This window comes from Ambystoma mexicanum, chromosome 12, assembly GCF_040938575.1.
Source record: "Ambystoma mexicanum isolate Mex_15411 chromosome 12, UKY_AmexF1_1, whole genome shotgun sequence".
Lineage (NCBI taxonomy): Eukaryota > Metazoa > Chordata > Amphibia > Caudata > Ambystomatidae > Ambystoma > Ambystoma mexicanum.
In genome coordinates this window covers 399,258,210-399,278,540 of record NC_090936.1, presented here as the reverse complement: position 1 = coordinate 399,278,540, position 20,331 = coordinate 399,258,210, and the positions used below count along the sequence as shown (strand labels likewise).

Below are 20,331 nucleotides of genomic sequence, written 5' to 3'. Positions count from 1 at the left end.
CGGACGACAAGAGGGCGGAGGCCCTGGAGATCCTGCAGGAAGGTGAGGTGGCCTCGGACCACGCCATCACCGTGGCGACGGACATCGCCGACACTGGGTTCCGCCAGCTGGGCAACGGCGTTTGCCTTCGACGTCGTGGATGGCTCAAAGCTACGGACTTCCGGCAGGACGTCCAGACCAGAGTCCTGGACATGCCCTTCGACGGGAACAATCTGTTTGGGAAGACAGTGGACGATTCCCTTCAGGCCATCAAGGCGGATACTGAGACGGCCCGGGCCCTTGGAGTTCTGCAGCAACGACGGACGCCCTTTCGGAGCAGCGGAGGCAAGGGCACCTCCAAAGGTTCCGGTGGCGGTTTCGCTTCCTACCGTCAAGCGGCCCGCTCGTCGTCGCAAGAGGCCTACAGAGGACGAGGCAAGTCTAGCGGACCCCTCCGTCGTCGCCAAGGAGGTCAAGGCGGCAAGGCCGCGTCCAAGCAGGATTGAACCGGCCGTGGGGTCGGGCCCCCACCGAAGCACCCCGGTGGGAGGCCGGCTGGCGGGCTTCGTCAGCGTGTGGGAGTCCATCTCCACCGACCGTTGGGTGCTGGACGCCCTGGCCCGGGGCAACGCGCTCGAGTTTCAAAGAAGGTGCCCGCGCGTCCCCCCCGTGGCCAGGAAAGAACTTCACGCCCCTCAACTTCTCCTGGAGGTAAAGGCGATGCTCAGGAAGGGCGCCATCGAACTCGTCCCAAAGGGGCTTCGGGGCTCCGGAGTCTACTCGAGATACTTCCTCGTGAAGAAGAAGACGGGAGGATGGCGCCCCATCCTAGACCTGCGACGTCTGAACAAGTTCATCAAGGCGCAGAAGTTCCGGATGGTCACCCTCCAGCACGTCCTGGGTCAGCTGGAGGAAGGAGACTTCCTATCGTCGTTGGATTTGGAGGATGCCTACTTCCACATTCCCATCCTAAAGGGGCACCGGAAATTCCTCAGGTTCGTGGTCCAAGGGCGTCATTACCAGTTCAAAGCCCTTCCCTTCGGACTACGGTCGGCACCCAGGGTATTCACCAAGTGCCTCGCACCGGTGGCGGCGCAGCTGCGCCGCGAGGGGATTCACGTCTACCCCTACCTGGACGACTGGCTCATCCGCGCCAAGACGAGGGAGCTCGCCGTGGTCCACACGGCAAGGACCGTCCAACTCCTCACGGACCTGGGATTCTCCGTGAACTACGCCAAATCCCACCTGGTGCCCGCGCAAGTCGCACTGTTTCTGGGAGCGAGGCTCGACACAGTGTCCCTTCTGGCCTCCCCGTCGGAGGAGAGGACCAGGACCATCTTGGGCAAGGTGCAACGGATGTTGGTGGCCGACGCGGCCAAAGTGAGGTCCATCAAGTCCCTCCTCGGGATGATGTCTTCCTGCATCTACCTCATTCCCATGTGCAGGCTCCGGATGCGCCCGTTGCAAGAATTCCTGGATGCGCGCTGGGTCCAGACGACGGGCAGCTTCGAGGAAAGGATCAAGCTCGACGAGAGCTTCCGACGAGCGATACGGTGGTGGGGCACCCGCGCGCATCTGACGGCGGGCATGGACTTCCAGGCCCCAGCCCACCAGGAGACTGTGACCACGGATGCCTCCCTGGAAGGGTGGGGAGCGCACACCGAAAATCTGCACGCAAGGGGACTCTGGCTCCCGACGGAGAAGTCCCTGCATATCAACGTCCTGGAGCTCCGTGCAGTGTTTTGGGCCCTCAGGTCCTTCCTTCCGTCCCTCAAGGGCAAGGTGGTGAGGATCTTCACCGACAACACCACCACCATGTTTTACATCAGGAAACAGGGCGGAACCAGGTCCCCAGCGCTGTCCAAGGAGGCGCAGGACCTGTGGCATTGGGCCGTCGCCCAAGGGATTTTTCTGGTGCCGTTTCATCTGGCAGGGATAAAAAACACCATCGCCGACTCACTCAGCAGGGAGCTGCGCTCGTGCCACGAGTGGGAACTACGGCAGGATCTGGTGGATCGCCTCTTCCGACGGTGGGGCACACCCCAGATCGACCTGTTCGCGACGGCGACGAACACCAAGTGCCGGAGGTTCGCCAGCAGGTTTCCCCAGACGAGGAGCATGGGCGATGCTTTCTCGTTCCCCTGGGAGGGCCTGTTCCTCTACGCGTTCCCTCCTTTGCCTCTGCTAATCCGGCTCATCAACCAGCTCAAGAGGTCACGGTGCAGGATGATCCTCGTCGCACCTGCGTGGCCGAGGCAGATATGGTTCCCGGACTTGCTGGACTTGTCAGTGTCCCCGCCGATCAAGCTGCCGGCGGACGCGGATCTACTCTCCAGGGAAGGAGGCGCCATCCTCCACCACGACCCGAAGTCGCTGAACTTGCAGGCCTGGCTCCTGCAGCGCTAGAGTTTGGAGGATACGACATACCGGCCGATTGCAGAGAGGTTCTTGCAAAGGCCAGGGCGTCCTCGACTCTTAAATGCTACGGACACAAATGGAAGAGGTTCTCTGTCTGGTGCCGCGCACAGAAGATTAACCCTCTACGGATTACGGCTCCCCAAGTACTGCCGTACCTGCTGACGCTGGCCAAAGCTGGCCTGGCACACGCGTCCATCAAGATTCATCTTGCTGCGATCTCCCGATACACCAGAACCACGGGGCGGACGTCCTTGTGGTCTCATCGTCTGGTGAAAGAGTTCATGAAGGGACTGTTCAGATCGTTCCCGCCGGTGAAGGCTCCGGCCCCGGCGTGGGAGCTCAACGTGGTGCTGACCAAGCTCATGGGACCTCCGTTCGAGCCTCTGCACTCGGCCCCGTTGAAGTTTCTATCGTGGAAAACAGCTTTTCTTGTGGCCATCACCTCCGCACGACGAGTGGGAGAGATCCAGGCCCTTTCCTGCAAGGCCCCGTACTCGACTTTCCACGACACGAGGGTAGTGCTCAGGACGCACCCCTCCTTCATGCCCAAGGTACCGTCGGACTTCCATCTCAACGAACCCTTGGTGTTACCTGTGTTCTTCCCGTCGCCTTCGTCGCCGGCTGAGAGGACTTTGCACTCGCTGGATGTAGCTAGAGCGCTGAAGTTCTACGTGGACCGCACGAAGGGTTTTTGGAAGACGTCGCAACTCTTTGTGAACTTTGGACCTGTCAATCAGGGGAAGGCTCTCTCGAAGGCTTCCATCTCCAGATGGCTCTCCGGCTGTATCATGTGCTGTCACCGGTTGGCAAACCGACCGCTGCCTGGCCGTTCGAGAGCCCATTCCACCAGAGCGATCGCAGCTACCACGGCGTTCCTATCTGGTGTGCCCCTGCTGGACATATGCAGGGCTGCTACGTGGAGGTCGACGCACACCTTCACGAAATTCTACTGCGTCGACCGGGATTCCAGGGAGGAGTCCAGGGTCGGCCAAGCAGTGCTGCGCAACCTGTTCGCCTGAGGTGAGCCTGGTGAGGAGGTAAGATGCTTAATGTTGAGTTGATGTGATGCTTGATGTTGAGCCTTTGCCACCTCCCGTGGTTGTGCATGTGTGTACTGCTATGTATTCTTTATTCATGAGCATGTGAATCCATGCCAGACCCCATGCTGGAGAAGGAACAAGTTACTTACCTGTAACTGTTGTTCTCCAGCATGGGTCTGGCATGGATTCACATGCGAACCCTCCCGCCTACCCCTCTGCGGCTCTTCACTTGGTCATACTGCCACTTCACGTGCTTCCAAATCTGAAGATGGCTGCCAGAGGCGGTGCTTAGGTAGAGGGCAGTCATTGGCTGTGGTCAGTATGACGCAGAGACCAGTGATTGGTTGTTACTACGAAAGACAGATCAGAAACGAAACTGATACTGGTTTTTTCTTTACCGAGGATTCCCAGCCTGACGACGGGGAATATTCATGAGCATGTGAATCCATGCCAGACCCATGCTGGAGAACAACAGTTACAGGTAAGTAACTTGTTCCTTATACCGCACACTGCTGCCATTTACATGGTTTCCAGGCACTTATGTGGTTCTGAAAAAAAGTGAGGATGGGTTGGTTAAGGGAGAAGAGTGGAAAAGACAAGGCCTTATGCTGTACTATTGATGTGCGTAGAACATCTTTGTTGGGACACTCTGGTAATATTACGTTTGTCTGTATATGAAGAACAAGAATGCATAATGCTGATATTGCAGAATTTGTTTTGGTTATTCCAAGGCTTTCACTGCACTTATAAGTCTAGGGCAATACATTAATCTTGATGCACTGGGATATAGCGCTTGCCAAATTAAAAAATATATATCCTCTCAAGCCACCATCGTAGGTACTTAGGTTTTAAATGCCTCTGTGACTGGCTTGGGCACTGTATGGAAATAATGTAACGCACCCAAGAAGGCTAATCGATATCTGGGGAATACAGATCAGTCTGTGCTTACCTGTTGGTGCCAGAAGGGGCAGGAGGAATTGGCACCTATGCGGTTGAGTACTCTTTGTGGTTTGTGAGATTTTCAGGCAGAATTGGGTTTCTGGTTTGACGGTCTGAGTTCAGGAAGTGTGTGTGTGTGTTGAGTGGGGCTTAGCAGTTCGTTTTTGGAGATGTAGCACTATTAATGACCGAAGGTGTTTGGTCGTGTTTGGTGGTGTTCTTTGACATCTTTTTGTTCTTGTGTTGATTTAACTGTTGTAGCCTAGTGAATATGGTGGTGACGTCTTAAAAGTGTGTATATACACTGTATTTAGAATTGTGTATCATCCTTTCCCCCCAGTATGTTGAATAACCAGGTTTTTAGTTATTTCTGAAAGAAGTGCGATGTTCTCTGACCTCCTGATTTCTTTAGGAGTATAGTTCCATAGTTTGGCTATGAGAATATAGAAGGCAGTTCCTCTGCATTTATTTTTCTCATAGTGCCTTGTTTCAATGAGCATGTCGTTGTTTGAACCGAATTGGGTGATTATTGATTGAAGGAATTCTGCTCCTTGTCCGTTTAAATGCTCTGTGTGTTGCAGAGAATTTTGCAATGTTTTTTTCTTTTTCTAGCCAGTGTTGACTTGTCAGTTTTGGGGTGACTTGTTCTCTCCTGCTTAACCTAAGAGAATCTTGTTGCTGTGGTTTGGATGCGTTGTAATTTCCTGGTGAAGTAGTCTGGCATTAACACTAGTGAGATTACCGGTGTCCAATATGGGAAGATGCCGCTCATTAAGCGTAGGTGGTATTTTGTTACTGCTGCATTGACCTCTGGTTCTAGGGTGAGTCTACTGTCAATGAGTATTCCCAGGTTTTTATTACTTCTGAGGTTTCTGGTTTTGCTCCCATCCTTTGTGGCCAGGCCAGTGATGTCTGTGCTTGGTTATCATTTCATAGTGTGGTCATTATTTTTGTTTTAGGTTATGTTTTTAGGTTTAGTTATCTGGTTGTTAATCTCTTTGGTGCGTTTATTGAGGGAGTCGTCGGGATCATTGATGGTTGTCATCCTTACGATTAGCTTGGTGTCGTCTGTGCAATTGTAACATGCAAGTCTGTGTGTTTCAATGGGCTTCATTAGAGGTGGTATGTAAATGTTGAAGTGGCGTGAGACTTGATCCTTGTGGCACTTCCAGTTGGTGCTTCTCGTTGAGGTGAAAGAGGGTAGGTATATTCTTTTAGTTTTATTATTTTATTTTGTTTTGCTGCGAAAGTGCCCCTGAGCCTCAGCAAGCAATTAATCTAGAGCTCTGGCCACTGGGATGAGAACTTTCGAGGCGGAAGCATGGGTCACCTGGGTGGGTGTGTCTAGGGATAATGGTACTTAACATTTCTGAGAATTTGCACAGCGTGGTCCCCTATGTAAATACAACCGAGATATCCCGGTTAGCAATGTGCCTGACAAGTCTTGGCTGGAGCACTTCTCTTCCCTATATAGTGCCAGTCGGGCAAAAGAGCCTAGTGGGCAAGTTACCATGGGCAGTCCCGAGTGACTAGGAATCAGTGATAATGAGGTTAGTATTGTTTTTTTTCGGTGGAGGAAATCAAGATGGCTCTAGGTCGTCAACATTGTAATCGAGCACTGTGCCCCGACAATGTCCCGGCAGACCTGTTCATCATGGCCCTTGACTTCTGGGCCCCTGTTTTGGCCCAAGGCTTTAATGCGATCTGCACGGGTGGGGCTATAACTTCCTCATGGTCGGTGCGATTATCAAGCCAATCTATAAAAACTGACCTAGGGCGTCTCCCGCATATAGACCAATTTCGCTCTTGGATTCTCTTTTTCAAATTTTGGCCCGTGCCATTCTGGTCCGCCTGGAGGACTGGGTGATGACTAGTGAGGTTCTTTCCCAGGTTCAGTTGGGATTCATGCCAGGGCTGGGCACAGCAGAGCAGTTTCTCAATCTTTCTCTGATAGCAGCACATTCAGTATGTGTAAAAGCCCATCTACTTGGCATTCATGGACTTGACAGGGCTTTTGACAAATTGAATCGTCCCAAGTTATGGAAGGTGCACAGGTCCTGGAATTGCCCTACGGCTCTGGTGAATCTTTTGTCCAGACTGCACGAATCTACGCAAGCAAGTGTAAGGAGAGGTGCTAATGGACAGTGGACAGTGGAACTGCGGGTGTGCCAGGGCTGTGTCCTGGCGCCTCTCCTTTTCTGCCTGTACATTAATGGACTCTATAAACATCTTCTAAACTCCTCTACCGATGTACTGAGGTTAGGCAGTTGTTTTTTCCTGGTCTTGGTATACGCGGATGACTTGTTCTTGATGGCATGCACTCCGAAAGCCCTGCTGTCCCTTATCTCTGATTATGCTGCCTTTATGGATGGGGTAAGACCTAGTAGTGAACACAGCAATTCAGCTGCAGACATTTGCTGGCAGGAAAGGCGGAAGGTTAAATGCAGGGCCGTGTATTGCAAGAGTAGTGTGATTTCCCCCAGGTTGATTATTTCGATTACCTAGGGGTCCGATTTTCCCAACAGCTTTTGTGCCTCCTTTCATATATCTAAACGGGCTGCATGGTTTAGGTAGGCCCTTGGTTGGGTCTCTAGGGCAATGACCTTGTTTAAAACCAGACCAATTGACCTACTGTTCAAACTGTATAAAGGCAAGGCAGTCTCAGTGGCCAGATTTGGTATAGAGTTTGGGGTTATGGGAATGCTTACTCTATTCAAATGGAAGAGGACGATTTCTTGAAGAAACTGCTGGGCTTGCCAATGGTGGCTCCAAATTTTGGAGTGTGTATGGAATTGGGTTGTAGTCAACAACACCCATCTGTTTCCACCTGCGAGTGTGTTATCCCGAGGTGCGGTCAAACTGGGGACTGCCCATTTCTACAAGTATGTGGGCGCAGTCAGAGAGAGTGATGAGCTGCTGAAACCAAAGAACAGAGGGCTAATGATTATCAGAAATACTTGCTGTGGACTGAATTCCCGACAGTGTACTGATAACCGGGGCACGATTTAACTGTGTCCCACTAAGGGCGGTGGTGGCAGCTTGGTCTGCGGCCGGGATGGTAATCTGTCTTGCCCTTTGTGTGATGCGCCATACGAGGACCAAGCTCACCTGCAATTGTTTTTTGTCCTGCGTATGCTAGCGTGAGCGGTGTCGTCTTACGCCCCTTATTGGCTGAAATGGGATTTGTGCAATATCGGCCAACTTTAATATATCTTCTGTGGGCTGACTCGCCTCGTGTGGGGTGGTCCTTGCTTACATACCTAAAAACTTCACTTTATATGAGAAAATGTTTACTAAGAAACATGACGGCATAAATGCACCATATGCTCCCATTTGTATCTGGTTACGATTGTCTTTGAGCTTGTTGGTGTTTTTGTGTTAATGATTTTCGAATTTGCTATTTGTTTTTGTACTATTTTTATGGAATTTAAATCCCATTTCTGAAATAAACCTAATAATAATGATAAATTAATCTTTCCCAGACTGTGTACACTGGTGGCAGTGTAACGTTCTACCATGGCCACAACATGTGACTATTTTACCATGCAGCATGCTTTCATTTCTCCCTAATAGAGTGTGTGTGTGTGTGTGTGTGTGTGTGTGTGTGTGAGACATTTTCGTCAACAAATACATAAATGCATGCCCAACAAATATATTAAGCTTCCTCTGGCCCTTAAATATTCTCGAAAATGTGCATCAATGTTCCCTCACCATAGTGTAGTATTGTTGGCTATTCACATTGGGATTTTTCACGTTTTGATGTCTCAGCTTTTTCATTGAACTGCGTGACTGTAATCATTGCTTATCGGTTAGTGAACCCTTAGTTTACTAACTGATCGGCAACGATTGGTCATGCTACGAAGGATGTATTAAGTGCAGCACAATGACAATGGAATACAGAGGGTAAACCAAGCAACAGAACTGAGATCTAACGAAGGAAATGACAAACTCCCAATAGGGAGACCTAAAAAAAAAATCCTGATGTGAATCACCAAAAAGAGTTAATGCACATGTAATCACTGATCTAACTGCTAAATATGAAAATAATTATGTTGAAGCAGTAACTACACTAAGGAGAGGGCGCATTGATGCACATATCATGAATAGTTAAGGCCCTGTGGAAGCTCTTTCAAGTGAAACATGTGTTGGCCATGCATTTAAGTATTTGACGAAAAATGTTTTGGTTAATGACCATCGGAGACATTGAACACATGGAACCATCATTTTGTAATTTTTGTTCTCCAAAAATCTTATCTGTTCTTACAATACAAATGAAGAACATTTCATTTCAGAATAAGAAAGCTATGTACACAAGAATACAGAAACCTTGTTTCTTTTATATCTTCTACAGTATGTTTCTATTGCCAATATGCCTTTTATCCCGGTATAGGTATAAAACATTTGAAGTGGGTCCATCCTTAAATAGTCATCGCAAATCTCCTTCCCAAAAGTTGTGAATTGCTTGGATGTATTCTGTTTGTAATATCATTTGAATCTATCACACACTATATCATGACATGGGGCTCTTGAAGGAGTGGAAAGTTTTGTTTTAGTAAAAAAGATGAGAGCTGGTTTAATAGCATCCTATAAATGTTTCAACATCCTTTTTGTCTCTCTAGTCTTAATGTTTAAGGCAGGAGCTGGAGGATCCTCCTCAAGATGAGGCGATTGAGTCGGAAGAAGACCTTGAATCTGGTGAAAGAGCTGGATGCTTTTCCAAAGGTTCCTGAGAGCTATGTGGAGACTTCAGCGAGCAGAGGAACTGGTAATACCAATAGAATTAAACAGTCTTCAAAGCAAATCTCTATTATTGGCAACATGTTTTACACAAAACTATCTAACTGCATGCAAGTCAGCTTACATGTTTGCTACAATAAATACTGCACATGCAGACTTGGATCACTGCAAAAGTAAGATGTTCGACTAGAGATTATCCATACTTATTGGTACCGTTTTGATTCTGTTAAAGACACAGAAGTGAACATTATACTTCTCTTCATTTAGTGAACTCGAGCAGCAAACTGTTAGCAATCCGGGAGGTTTTCCATCCAATCTGTTGGCTTGAATTGTGGATTGTCTGCCAATTCAAGCCTGCATTCCAAGCATGCAGTTGGCAGCTCAACCTGCTCTGTTTCCCCTTATCCCACTAACTTCAGTTTCTTCCCATCACTATTGTGCCTCAGTTTAATAAAATTTTGTAATTGAACTTACCACCCCTTATCTTTCCTCCATCGGTCTCAGCTGTGACCGCTTACCCTAACAATGACTGCTATGCCATTAGAAAAAGGGAGATATATATATATCTCCCTTTTTGGTCTTCATGTCGAACATCTTTTTTTGTAGTTTTAAAAATGTTTTGGTAACCAGCTTTGCAAACCTCTACCAAAAGTATGAACCCTCATCACCTAGGATATTTTGATGGAGTGGTAATGTCAATAATCGTCCCAGAGGGTGCCCATACTGGCTGGTAATAGCACTGATTCCTTCAGTAATTACCCTCCCTTCTCTCTGGGTGTTAGGTTGGGCTGCCGGCTCCTGAGATGAGATTATGACCTAATGCTACATGGTGGGGTCATGACCTTTTTAAAGAGGGGGGAGAGGGGAGGGGAGAGATCCTGCTCAACCTGGGGCAGGAGGCTAACTAAGACCAAAGACAGAACCAGCCCAGCCCAGTGCAACAATGTAAAGTAGTAGTAATAGAGTGAAAAGGGAGACTGGAAGGAAGGTGGTGGCATGGTAGACGGGAAGTAGGTGATGAGGGAGTGAGGAACTTCAGAGCGGTAGAGGACAAGAACATGAAGAGTAGAGAATGTGGGTGGTGTTGGCAGGAAGGCGCACCGTAGTTGAAGGACAGTAGCTCAGGAGATGGAGGGTGCTTGAGTTTGAACAGCACAGACATACACCACCCTCTAGTACGAACACCAATGATGGTGTACGGGCCAGGTAGGAAGTCCGTGAGGGAGATTAAATGGGAGAGAGACCAACCCACTTTTTCATCCGCCGATACATCAGCTATGCTTAGGTTCCTGTCTGACCCTCCCACATCTTCTTTTTTTCCTTTTTTTTTTTTTTTCTTTTAATGCGAGGGCCAGCAAGAAAATTGTTCGTACTTCCTTGACTTCCGCCAAGCATATTCCTGGTCGAGGCATTGACACTGTCCTTTTTATCAAATGTTAAAGGAAAACATTGAACACATTTGTGAGATGTCAAAGCCCCACTCACAAAAGCACTAAATATATCCATTGTCTGCCATCGTATGAAAAGAAGTGATGTTCTTTGAGGCATTTTATAAGGTAACCGTGCAACTCAATAAGATGAAATGGGTTACTGTGCTTCATCCCAAATGTCGTACATAGTGCCTGCCTCCATGACCTTAGATCAGGAAAGACTTGATTCCATTCATTAATCTGGAAATTCTCCCTTGTATGGCAAGACCAGAGGCTAAACGAATGCTTGTTTAAAACATACTCCGAACCAGCCTAGCAGCCTGATTACTCGTTTTGTGAGAGAACTGTTGGAAAACCTGCCCAAAATGAGGAATTCATAATGTATAACTTGTGTGCTTCCGTTTCAGAATCCTTTTATTTCCTAGCTGAGCAAGAAGCAAAGGTCCCAGCGTCTAGCTAGTCATGGGCCATCATCCGATTGACCCAAGCTCTAGCAGAAGGCGGGCGAGGGGGCTGTGAGATTTTCTTATAGAAATTGTTAACTGACACTGCTCGGCAAAACAGAAGTCTGTTGTGACCATACAACTATGCACATCTTGAGGTAGTCCAGAACAGTTGGATACATCATTTTGAGTTGCTATTTGTGCGTATAGAAATATGGATCATCTGCCCATTAGGAAGAAAACTTTGTCCAAAAAACCAAAGGCATGGATATTTGCTTGCAGAAAACACACCAGACCGAAAAGCATAAAGAGCTAAACAAATTAATCAACCTGCCATTTCTTTAACATCCTAAAAACCTTTCTGTCGCATGGCACCCAATACCTTTGATGCAGAGGCAGGATATGATTGATTCTGTTTAGAGATATGAGGCACAGATTGTTCTCCAATCTGGAGAGCCTTCCATAATGTCATGGCTTGTTGAAACAAATGTATTATCTGCTCTTTACACTTTCCCGTCCTCATGCTAGTGATGCTAAAACATTCAAAACCTCTCCTAGAGTAGGTCAAAAGGGAGGGGTATATTGGAGGACCGGATTCTGTGGCCGCTCGAAAAAGTCTGCGTACAGAGCGGTGAAGGTAAAAACTCCAGCAATCCTGGAGGGGGGGCCCTTCGACGTTGCAGCCTCCACCTAATGCAGAGTCCGACCTCAGTGAGGTGGGCGGGAGCAGGAGGTTGCTGCTGCACCAGCAAGTCTTCAGGAAACTTCCCCAACACTGGGACAGATTGTGATGGCAGCGAGCTGCAATAAAGATCAAGACCATATAACTAATGTAGTGGACTGAGGAACAAGAGGACTCAAGGTCTCTGAAACATTGAGTTGACTAAGTGAAGCAGCTCCAGCGGGAACTGGGGAGCTGGAACCCCAAAAGCGAATAACTAGCCATGCTGATTGGCCTCAAAAGAAAGATCTGACGGACTTAACCGAAAAAATGTTCTACCAAAAAAGGAAAAGTCTAGCTACTATCAAGGATAGGCTGACCGCCTTAGAACACGAAATGACATATGCAGACGTGTGTGGGCTGTACCAGCTTCTCTCACCCCTTCAGATCTTGGCATGGGGTCCAAGGTACTACACCCCTTCCAGATTGAAATCCGCTTCCAAACAAATTGGAGCCCCTCCTACGCATACTACAGCAAAGCAAAGGAGTGAAAAGAGGAGCGAGAATGTAGGTGGGCAGAGAGGCTCGACAGGAGCCCATATCCCAAGGAAGAGCAATAATAGGGCTATGTCACCACAAGAAATAGAAGACTCGCTATTTGAAATGAATCTCGGCTAGCAGTCCCTTATCTTGGCTCAATCGAGAAGATCGGAAAAGAAGTGGAAACCATCAAGCGAAGAGCTAAGCCACACCCAGCTGAGGCTGATGGCAGCCCTCACCATCTCTAACCTCTTTCTATCAAATTATATGAATCAATCCATAGTTCCTTACAAGACCATTCCAACCTAATTGCAATGTTTCAGACAGAAATGACTGGCCTGGAAGGAATTGTTGCCAAGGTTGAAGAGAGGCTAAATAAAGAAGCTGAAGCATCGCTCCAATGGCAGAACCGCCTATGTGATATGGTGAGGAGCGAATGCACTGATAATGCACTTCTAAGGTATGAAATCTTGGAAGACTGCAAATGGATGAGGACGCAATGGAAACGGGAGCAGGCAAAGAACTTTCATGAACCTAGATCGAAGTCTCCCAAATCGACCTCAAATGTCCCACCTAGCTCCAGTGATGATTTAGAAGTAGTGGAAGTAATGGCTATCAGAAAATCTCAGACTCCAGGGTCTGCAAAGGAGACAAACATGTTTTTGATATTCAAGCCAGGGAACACCCAGGATGCATCGGTGGGGATCAGTGGAAATGGGGGGACAAACGAACGAAAAATTTACAAAACAGCCAAAAATGCAAGAGTGCGGAAAAGCAAGTCTAATGGCTCAAGAGGTTTTCTAAGAAAGTTAAGAGCACCTCCGCCCCTTGATATGAGATCACCGAAACGCCCGAGAAGGGAACTGGCGCTGCCGTAAGAGGCTCTACAGCCCATGGAGCCTGAACCAGCACCCCCGCCCACCCCCCGACTTGAGAACAAATGCAGAGTTGGAGGGAAATTAATCATATACCTAAACATGCTTAAGTGACTTGATTGAAATAATGGATAGAGGAGAAGAAGATGAGGAGTGCAATAATTAGTCGATTTGAGTGGAATTCGAAAGACAAGTCAATCAAATCTCCCCAAAACGGCGACAGAATAGCAAATTCATGGACAAAGATAAGCAAACCACAGCTGCAAAAAATGATCAGCCGTTTAAAACCATGGAAGAAAAAAGACTAGCTTTGGGAGAGCCGCAAGTAACGAGCTGGATCAAAGAAGTGCAGAAGAAAGGTCAGAATTCTGATCCAAAAAGGCCCCAGAAAATGCAGCAGAGAATTAAAGCACAGATGAACTTGGAACAAAAAGCACCTAAGAAAGATATGAAAGTATACCTGTAAAGAATATCTGGCCCTAATGCTCCAATTCTGAATTGCAGAAATGTTATGAAGCTCCTCCAATATATTTCTGCGCTTAGAAACAACCACCGAGGACATCGGGGTGGTAGAGTTTATGGTAGAGAAAAAATTGGATTGGGTGATACTCCACCTGGATTCATCACTAAACAAGGAGTTTGGTAGCCCAGAGTGATAAATTACTGCCCTGGGTTATGAATTGAGCGACCATCAGAAGCGGATCAAAGTAAGTTGGAAGTAGAGCTACAAAAAAACCTACTGAGCTGTGCTCTGAGAAAATCTCAATGAGCAGCAAAAGGAAACTTGATGAGGGACAAACTCAAAAGAAAAAAAGCAATTGCCCTTTTCCCCAAAAGATCTACTTCCCCTAAGTTACCATTTGAGAATCCAAGTTATAAACAGAAGAGCACTCTCAATCTGAAAACTGGAAAACATCAAGGAGCAGGGCTAATAAATTGGAACTGGCTAGCTAGGGCATTGGGCAATGACAAACGGAAATAGACTGGTCGTACCCAAGAGGAACATAGTCTTCTCATTGGATCTTGGAATACAAGAGGATGTAAAACCTTGTTTAGCAAAAACTCATGTATGTTGGGTCAGTACAACATTGTATGTTTCCAAGAGACTTGGCTCAGGTCGACTCCCCTACGCAAAGGCTATTCGTCACATCTAAATCCAGCATGTAAAGGTATTATAGGGAGACCCTTCTCTGGGCTCCTAACATTGATAAAGGTGGATGCGGAACTAAAGGTGGATGCGGGGCTGAAGGTGGATGTGGGGCTAGCAATAATTGGCCAAGAAAATCCAAACCCATATGTGCAAATCTTTAAGCTTAGTAGGGGAACACACCCAGTGGTATCGAAGTACTTTCTAGTGAATGTATTTTGCAGGGTTAATATGTGTCGTAAGGAGAAAAATATCAAGTTCATACTGAGCGCTGTAGACAAAGTAATGATTTCATGGGAAGACCCCTGCATTATTATATGCAGGGACCTGAACATTTGTTTACTGAATGGCAAAGGTTGGCCCCTAAAAGAGTGGCAAATGGATGAGAGGTCAAAGCTGGGTGTCAGAAACAACTGCTGGAGAACGATTCAGGTTAAACGTGCAAACGGAAGTTGATAGACCAGGTGCACGCACATGGGGAAAGAGGTCCGCAGAGATCTTGCTTGGATTACTGCTTTGTTTCAAGAAACATGATAGAAAGGATTGTAAGATTTTAAATAGTAAAGCAACCTCTTAGCGATCACAACCTTCTAGCCATCTTTCTGCTTGACATCAATTCTGCCCTGCCTTTGACAAAATGGGCCCGGTTGGGGTAACCTGGGGGAAAAACCGGCTAAGGATTAAACAACATGAGGTTAAGAATATTTCTTGGCAATATGAGTGCTCCGTATGAAATGCCACAAAATAGAGGTGGAAATCTCCTTCTTGCATATCTCTTATAAAAGCCATCAAAATGAGTTCTAGTTTTAGAATACTGTACCAGAATCTAAATTCGTTACGTACTCCACTTCTTTCTTTACACCAGTCTTTAAGTGACTTAACCTGAGGCTATCCTCTGTCTTGGCTGTAGTAATTTTAGGCCTGCTGCAGAAGTAAATGGAGACTATTGGCTGTGATTTGATGAGCCCTATGGGTATGAGTCACACGGGGACTTTTTTTTAATATAAATTAATCTGCTTTTCCAGCTGTGGTAATATCAGCCCAAACAAGTGCTCCCGTCCACCCACCTTCATCCAAGAGATTTCCAAGAACCTTGAGAACTGCCATCTCAATTTGCAGCCAGCCAAATATTACAATGAATTGATCTTCGCCATGAGTTGTTGGCCAGTTCCACTGGATTTGTTTTGCCGATGTGTACTGGCTGGTCAAACGTAATGATTGGAATCTGCTGACTATTAAGTCCTTTAACTGTTGGCTTCACAATATCCAATGAATGGCGAATAATGGCCACTGACCTAGTCTGGTCTGGAAATAGAGGAAGTAGGGAGGAAAGTGTTAATTCACAAAGTCTTTTTCTTGTTGACCTGCGTAGTATGCTGCCAGGTGATTATTTCATCCCTTGTTGGTTGGCACAAGCCAGAACCTGTGACCTGCTTCATCCCGGTGTACTCTTTCACCATGGCTTGCAGCCTAACTTGGTAGTCCACTAAGTTCTCTTCTACTGTTGGCATAGGAGAATCCGTTCTCATAGGAGGAACAGGGGCACACTGTTATAGTCACTTTGTCAGCAGGAGGATTTTTAGTCATAGTCCGATCAGTCCCCATAAAATGATCATCTGGATGTTGAAATATTGATATTCTTGTACCATGGAAAGAGTAATAAGCGGTGGTAGATTGTGGTCTATATTGTCGACCGCACTAGTCATGAGGAGCCCTCCTTTTAACTTAAGAGTAATAACAGCATTATCTGTGTGATAGTGCTGGCCGACTTCATTGCCAAGTTCTGATGAGATGTGTAGCACACGGGCGTATGATATGCTTAACCCGAGCTCATGCAGGGTTTCAACAAGTTCATGCTTGAAAGTTCTTGGATGGATTAAAATACCTAAGTAGATGGGCAAAGGAGTTTCCTGTTCTCAGTTGTTCCTGAAGGCTCTTTCAGAATCGTACTCCCGACATCTAACTAAACTGTTGTACATTAGTAACTGCAGCAGTGAAGATTGGTTGTGGCATTGTTGAACTTGATTGTGCTTTAATGTTTGGACCGTTGATAACATAGCAACCAGTGCCAACAGAGATGCTGGCACAAAGTCTTCCTGACACTTGCTTCCAAAAGATCAGTGGAAGTGATTTTTGATTTTAAACATATCTTTTCTCACTATATTGGCTGCTTTAGCAAGATGTACAGTGTCACTATCTGCATCCTATTCACATGCTTTGCTCCGTGCAGATTCAATATTATTAAATATAGGCATCAAATGACCGCTTTGCTTATGTTCTTTGTGACGATCGTCCAGATGGTGTCACTTCTCCCCAGAGGGGAGTCCCTTTCCATGAGGCTAGGGGTGGCCGCTAACCAATAGTCTCCCTTTGGGTGTTAGAATGCGGCAGCACATCATGGGAGGCACTCTCCATTTGGGGGATAAGGATGCGACTCTGGGACATGGACCCCTTTAACTCTGGACCCCACGGGTTAGGTTTGACACCCAAACCTTATCTACCTATGATCCAGTCTGAAACCATATGTTATATTAAACTGTCACTCATTCTCGCTGTAATGAGTACAGGGACGAAGAAGATCCTGAGCACGTTATTACAATCCAGTAAGAAGAGTGCTTGATCAGCTGTTGTGGTGTTACGCTTTGGCAGTCCCCACTATTTAAACTAAACAGCAAAGAAAGACTTTGTTCTGTCCAGAGAAGGTGACAGACCTGATCGGTGTGATTGGTCAGAAAACACAAGTGCATTTAGGTTGAGTTAATTTTAACAGACTGAGCGTCGGATGCCCAGAGAGTATCTTGATAGTCGACTGAGAGCCGGTATAATTGAAACCAAGAGAAAGTGTGGTGGTGGTCTGAACTGTGGTGCGGTCCGGGAACAACGCTGAAACCTCCTTCACTTGTGTACTGTGGTGCTGCGTCAGCGATTACATGAGAAACGGCTAGAAGTGCGAGCAATACGATATCTGGAATGGCTGGACAATCGGGTCCGCACCGAACGCCCAAACTGCATATAGTCAAGGGCTGCAAAGCCAAGTAGCCCCAGCGAATAAAGGGAGAAACACATCACGGAATCGCACCAGGCAGAACTAGTGAAACGTTATCTGCCCAGAGAGGTAACTGAAACGGTAGAAATTCTGGGAGCGAGCAACGGAATATGTATGTGAGAATCTAATAATAACACAAACGTTGAACCCTGGGTGGGTAGAATTCTTCTATTGTACAGCCCAGAAAATGTCAGCCTCTGGGGAGTGTGAACCAGAGGATGCATTTTGCATTGCACGGCACTGGGCACAAGGGTGTCTTCCTATAATTCTCGAACATTGTATCATGCAAAGAGTCTGTGCGCCTTTGAAATCAACAAAAAAGAGGAAGAGAAGTCTTTGTTCCAACTCGCTGCGAGAGATACAGGCCTTAAGAGACCAAAGAGTAATTGACATGTGCACATTAAAGAAAATGGAGAAATGTAATGGTGCAGGTGCAGAAGAAGGAGGCTGATACAAAGGTGGCATGTTTGTGGCTAAAGACTTTTATTAAATAAGCAAGCAAGAGAAAACTTATATATCCCTATTCCTAAGGGGGGGGGGGCTGTCAAATCCAGTGTCTACCATCCTGCGTCAAGAAACCCTTACTACTTCCCGAACACTAGAAACAAAGAATAAGGCAGCACTGTTCTGGTGCCAGGAGAATGACTCCCTTCTCCTGGGCTATGGTGCCTGGTTTGTTGAAACCATTCCCAGGTTGTAGACCAGTCTTGTCTCATGGGGGGAATGGTTTCCTTCTCCTGATAGTAAACTTCCAAACCATACTTTCTTGGTGGGCCAGGAAAGTGTCTCCCTTCTGCTGACATACCTTTCCCAGGGCTTTTTGAATCTTAATGCCGGTCTGGAATGACTCCCTTCTCCTGGTATCTTGCTATCCGTTCCTTACAACCATGGGGGAATTATTCACTTCCCCATATCTTCTTTTCATTAGGCTTCACATCTACAATACCCAATTCTGAGTGTTAGGAGGGTCAGCGACCCTGGTTTCTCTTCTTTGAACTGGCCCACTTGCTTCACTCTGCTTCCAAGTATTGCCATGAGGAAGAGGGCTTGTATCTTGGTTAGTGTCCCCAAGCCTCCTTTGGCATCAGTGGCTTATCCCCACCACTGGGTCCCTCACAAGTTCTCTTTATGGTTCTTTGGGTCCTCAACCCTTCCCTGGTGGTCAACTGGCTTCGTTCCACCGCTGCAATGAGGTGGTGGTTTGTAGGCTTCTTGACTCTGCTGTGCCACTATCGTGCCCCTGCTGTGCCACCCAAGCATTATGGTTGCAGGTTCACCTGCATGCACCTTGTGCGTAAGCTGCCCCACGCCCCTTCCGGGTCCCCCGTGCAACCCTTTACCTTATTGGGGGTTGTGGCACGTCATTGTGCGTTCCTGGGATGGCGGGCCTTCAGTTAGGCTTCTCCAGCATCTTGCTTTCCCTCCGGCTATGTGGTGGCATTCTCCACTATCGTCCGAGTTTCAACCTCCTCACGACACTGCTAGGCAGCAGTCTGCTCCTGCAGACCTTCCGATCATCCGACACCGCAGACTGCCAGCGTCCTTGGAGCCCTCTCCCTCCAGAGCAGCAACACAGGTTTGTATCTCCTGCGTTCAGTGCGCAGCACACCTGCCGTCTTCCGCGGCTGCCCAAAACCAAGTGTTTAGTCCATTGCCTGTTTTTTATGAGCCTACCATGACCACTGCTCTGCGAAAGCCTATAACGCTGCTACTTTTTCCCTGGGCTGTTCCTTGTGGCTCCCGAGGGTCACTTCGTCTCAGTACTTGCATGGCTGGTGATCTTTTTGTTTTCGATTTTTTCTGCTAGTACTTGAGTTGGCTATACTATTTGTACTGTCATCAGTCTTCTTCATCTCAGTCCTGTTAAGGAAAAGGTTGGAATTAGCGAATTGGTGTAGTGTAGTCTTCTTAACATCATGACCAACAGACTTAGAAGAACTAATATCGCAGTGGTACATATTAGCATTGCTAAAGAAGCTCTTTATAGACTTTGGGGTCTTCACAGTAAAAGAATGGTAAGGCTCAGTCGAGGGATGACCATTTTTATTCTTAGAACAACCTCATGTTTTATCGGATTGTGGGGTTGAGGGTTAGTGGGGGGGGGGTGCCTCAAAGCCAGGTTCTTATCTCCAGGTGGAAGTGGATGGTTGTCTGCTTGAGAGTTAAAGGGGCCATGTCTCAGACTTTCATCCTTATCCCAGGAGGGGAGTTCCTCCCCGTGAGCTCCTCCCTCATGTTACCACCTCCAGGTTGATAATAGGTTAGCAGCCGCTCCTCCCTGGCCTCGTGAAACAGGGTTCCCTCCTGGAGAGAAGTGATGCTAACCGAAGGATGGTTGCAGAAAGTAGAGAGCGGACGAAGCCCCTAGAGGGAACTACAGAATGTGTTAAAGAAATTGAAGATAAGATGGCATGTAAGAGACTTACAAAGAACTGGGGAGCATGCTAGGAGAAGGGAGTCACTCCTTTCCCCACCTGGAAATCGTGGAACTTTGGGGTTTTTTCAAATTGGAAACTTTCCTTTGTGAATCTTGGAACATTTCCTGAGCTTGAGAACTTGCACCTTGAGAGACTGGAACCCAAGAGAAAAGAGTCATTGTCCTGGGGTTTAGAAATTACTCTTTTCTAGATTTGGATTTGTGTTTAAGTGGTAGGGATAGAATGAGTTTGTACTAGGATGGTGAACATTTGATTTGGACTACCCAGACTTCCTGACTGCCAGAGTTTTAGTTTGAGGTAGGGAAACCACCTCTAGTTAGGGATAGATGGGTTTGATTTAGTCTATAAATAAGTTTATAACAACCACTATACCACTGTTTGGTCAGACTCCTCATTGCATGCTGCCACAGCTTCCATGTCAGAAAAGTAAGCAAGTATCCAGTTTTTCAGTTTCGTGGAATGTATGCATCCTGAAAGATCACTGCCAAGTTGTTTCATCCTAATGCTGTACAGATTGCGTAGGTCAACAAGTTTAAATATTGGGTGCAATTTCATTGTCCATTCGAGCATCTTGATGTATGATATTAGTTCTGCAAAATGCAATACCATAGTTAATTTGGTCCATCTCAAGTTCTTGT

At 47.0% G+C, this 20,331-nt stretch overlaps 1 protein-coding gene across 2 annotated transcripts in view; it reads left to right on the top strand.

Moving 5' to 3' along the window:
* The window catches only part of ERGIC2 (ERGIC and golgi 2), a 796,925-nt gene that overhangs the window by 55,603 nt on the left and 720,991 nt on the right, over positions 1-20,331 (top strand). For both annotated transcript variants that reach the window (XM_069628528.1, XM_069628529.1), the window contains exon 3: positions 8,996-9,141. In XM_069628528.1, the coding sequence (XP_069484629.1) occupies positions 9,036-9,141 (106 nt within the window). In that variant the 5' untranslated portion in view covers positions 8,996-9,035. The remainder of the gene's footprint in view (positions 1-8,995; positions 9,142-20,331) is intronic.